At 57.7% G+C, this 2,500-nt stretch overlaps 1 protein-coding gene across 1 annotated transcript in view; it reads left to right on the top strand.

Moving 5' to 3' along the window:
• crybg2 (crystallin beta-gamma domain containing 2) overlaps positions 1–2,500 on the top strand; it is a 36,398-nt gene that overhangs the window by 15,750 nt on the left and 18,148 nt on the right. The window contains exon 6 of the mRNA XM_070547325.1: positions 1,501–2,446. Within this exon, the coding sequence (XP_070403426.1) occupies positions 1,501–2,446 (946 nt within the window). The remainder of the gene's footprint in view (positions 1–1,500; positions 2,447–2,500) is intronic.

Here is a 2,500-nt window from a genome sequence, read left to right as displayed (position 1 = left end):
GTGTGTGCGTGCGTGAGCGTGTGCGCGTGAGTGTGCGTGCGTGTTTGTGTGAGCGTGAGCGCCTGTGTGTGTGTGTGTGTGTGTGTGTGTGTGTGTGTGTGTGTGTGTGTGTGTGTGTGTGTGTGTGTGTGTGTGTGTGTGTGTGTGAGCGTGTGCGTGTTTGTGTGTGTGCGTGTGCGTGAGCGTGTGTGTGTGTGCGTGTGCGCGCGTGCGTGAGCGTGAGCGTGTGTGTGTTTGTGTGTGTGTGTGCGTGCGTGTTTGTGTGAGCGTGAGCGCCCGTGTGTGTGTGTGTGTGTGTGTGTGTGTGTGTGTGTGTGTGTGGCCGTGGCCACTCGGACCCGTCGCCTGCTCTGGGCAGTTTACTTTGACACCAGCAGGTGGCAGCAGAGCTCAAGCCGTGGTCTGTTCCAGCAGAACCAGGACAGTCCGTCCTGCAGCTTCCTGTTTGGGTCAGAACTTCCTGTATGGGTCAGAACTTCCTGTTTGGGTCAGAACTTCCTGTTTGGGTCAGAACTTCCTGTACGGGTCAGAACTTCCTGTGTGACGGACGTTTTGGTGGAACCAGTCTGGCCCGACGTGTTTACAGAAGGATTTCAGAGTTCCACCCCGACACACATTCTTACACCTGAAGCGAGGCTCTGCTGACAGACGGGTGCTGACAGGTATTCAGGCGGCCACACCTGTCCCACGTGTTCTCCAGCAGGTGTCGCCCTAACCCGCACCAAACCTGAGACCTGGTTTCGTTTAAGCAGGAGTGGGGAACCCGGTCCTCGAGGGCCGGTGTCCTGCACGTCTGTGCTCCAACACTTCTGATTGAGTGGTTGATCACCGGTTCTGCAGCTCATCAGGCTCTGCAGAAGCCTGTCAATCACCTGCTGATTGAAATCAGGTGTGATGATGCAGGGTTGAAACTAAAATAGGCTGGGTAGGGGCCCTCGATGGACCGGGGTTCCCCACCCCAGATTTAAGGGATGAATGAATGAACCCTAACAGCTGCTTGACTCCAGCTGGAGACGTTCCTCCTGGTTCCTCTGCTGGAACTCAGAACCATCAGCTGGTGGCACGGCTGCAGAAAGTTAGCGAAATGAGGAGTGTAGAGCAACATCAGGTGATGTAATACTTTTACTCGTGTTTGACCAGATTCAGTCTAATCCAGGAAGTAGACTGAGCCCTGAGACCGGGTTCTGAGGGTCCTGATGAGACACGACCCAGTGTGACCTCCGCTAAGAAGTTCTGACCTTGATGAAAAGTTACTTAGAAAAAGCAGCCGTGGTTTTTCCCACTTTTTCTTGGGGACATTGAATGCAACACAAGCTGCTGCAGTCAGAACCAATCGTGATGATGATCACGTTAAGTTAGAGTCCGCCCTCCAGATGTTTAGTGACCGACGGGAGCGCGCTGTCCTGCTGAGGAGGTTCTGATGTGGACTGGGGGACCTGTGGTTGGTGTTCTGTGTGGACTCCTGTCCCTGTCATGGACTCTTGTCTCCGTGTTTTGCAGCTTCCAGTCGTCCTCGGCAGCCGATCCAGAGGACATGATGAGTTCAGGTGTCAGCAGCCTGAGCACCAAGCTGACCCTGAAGGCATCGTCTCCACCTGCAGAGGACGGATCGAAACCTCGTGTCCATAAAGTGTCTCTGGTCCTGGAGGGGGACCGCAGCTCCCAGCCCCCCCACGCTGATCCCGGCTCAGAGTTCAGGTGGAAGAACAGATTTGAGGGAGTGACTCAGTACAAACCCCAGAGACCTTCTTACTCCTCCTCCTCCTCCTCCTCCGAGTCATTCTTCTCCTTAGACTCCTCCTCTGCTCTCCCTGAGGACACAGCTAACACACCCTTAAGCTCCTCCTCCTCTGTTGCCCCCGGCAGCAGTCTGAGTGACAGGCCTGGTTACCTGAGCCATGGCGGCGCAGCAGATGAGTGGAGGCGGAGCCTGGTAGGGGAGGAGCTGGCTGCTCCTGCAGGCGAAGGGGAGAGACGGACAGAGGAGGAGGCAGAGAGAGCGTCTCAGTGGGACTGGCAGCAGCTCCCGGCGTCCTCCTGCAGCTCCGACGGCTCCTCCCAGTTCAGCGGAGTGTTTGTGGCCACCCTGGTGGAGCTGGTCCCCGACCCTGCAGCTGTCTCCTCCTCCTCTCCCCCGTCCTCCCCCGAGGCCGAATCCTCCCACCTGTCCCACATGGACACCCTGGTGGACACTCTGAAGAGCATGGGGCCTTCCCTGAGGCCGAGGAGCGCAGTCCTGCGAGCTCCGGCTCCGGTGCTCCTCTCGTCTCTGCCTCCTATCGTGGAGGATGCTCCGAGCAGCAGCCTCCTCTCTCCGCCGGGCCGCCCCCCCAGGAGCAGCGAGGAGGTGCTGAATGGACTCTACACCCTCCCTGCTGACCTAGGACTGAAGCGGAGCAGCTCCAGAGACAGCCGGTCCCCGCGGGAGGTGATCAAGTCCAGTCAGGTACCGGTTCCTCTCACATTCAGGTGTTTACAGAACCCTCAGAGACGTGAGTCA

The sequence above is a fragment of the Nothobranchius furzeri genome, chromosome 19 (genome assembly GCF_043380555.1).
Source record: "Nothobranchius furzeri strain GRZ-AD chromosome 19, NfurGRZ-RIMD1, whole genome shotgun sequence".
NCBI lineage: Eukaryota > Metazoa > Chordata > Actinopteri > Cyprinodontiformes > Nothobranchiidae > Nothobranchius > Nothobranchius furzeri.
Note: the sequence above shows the minus strand (reverse complement) of the source record. Positions and strands in the feature narration are given on the sequence as shown.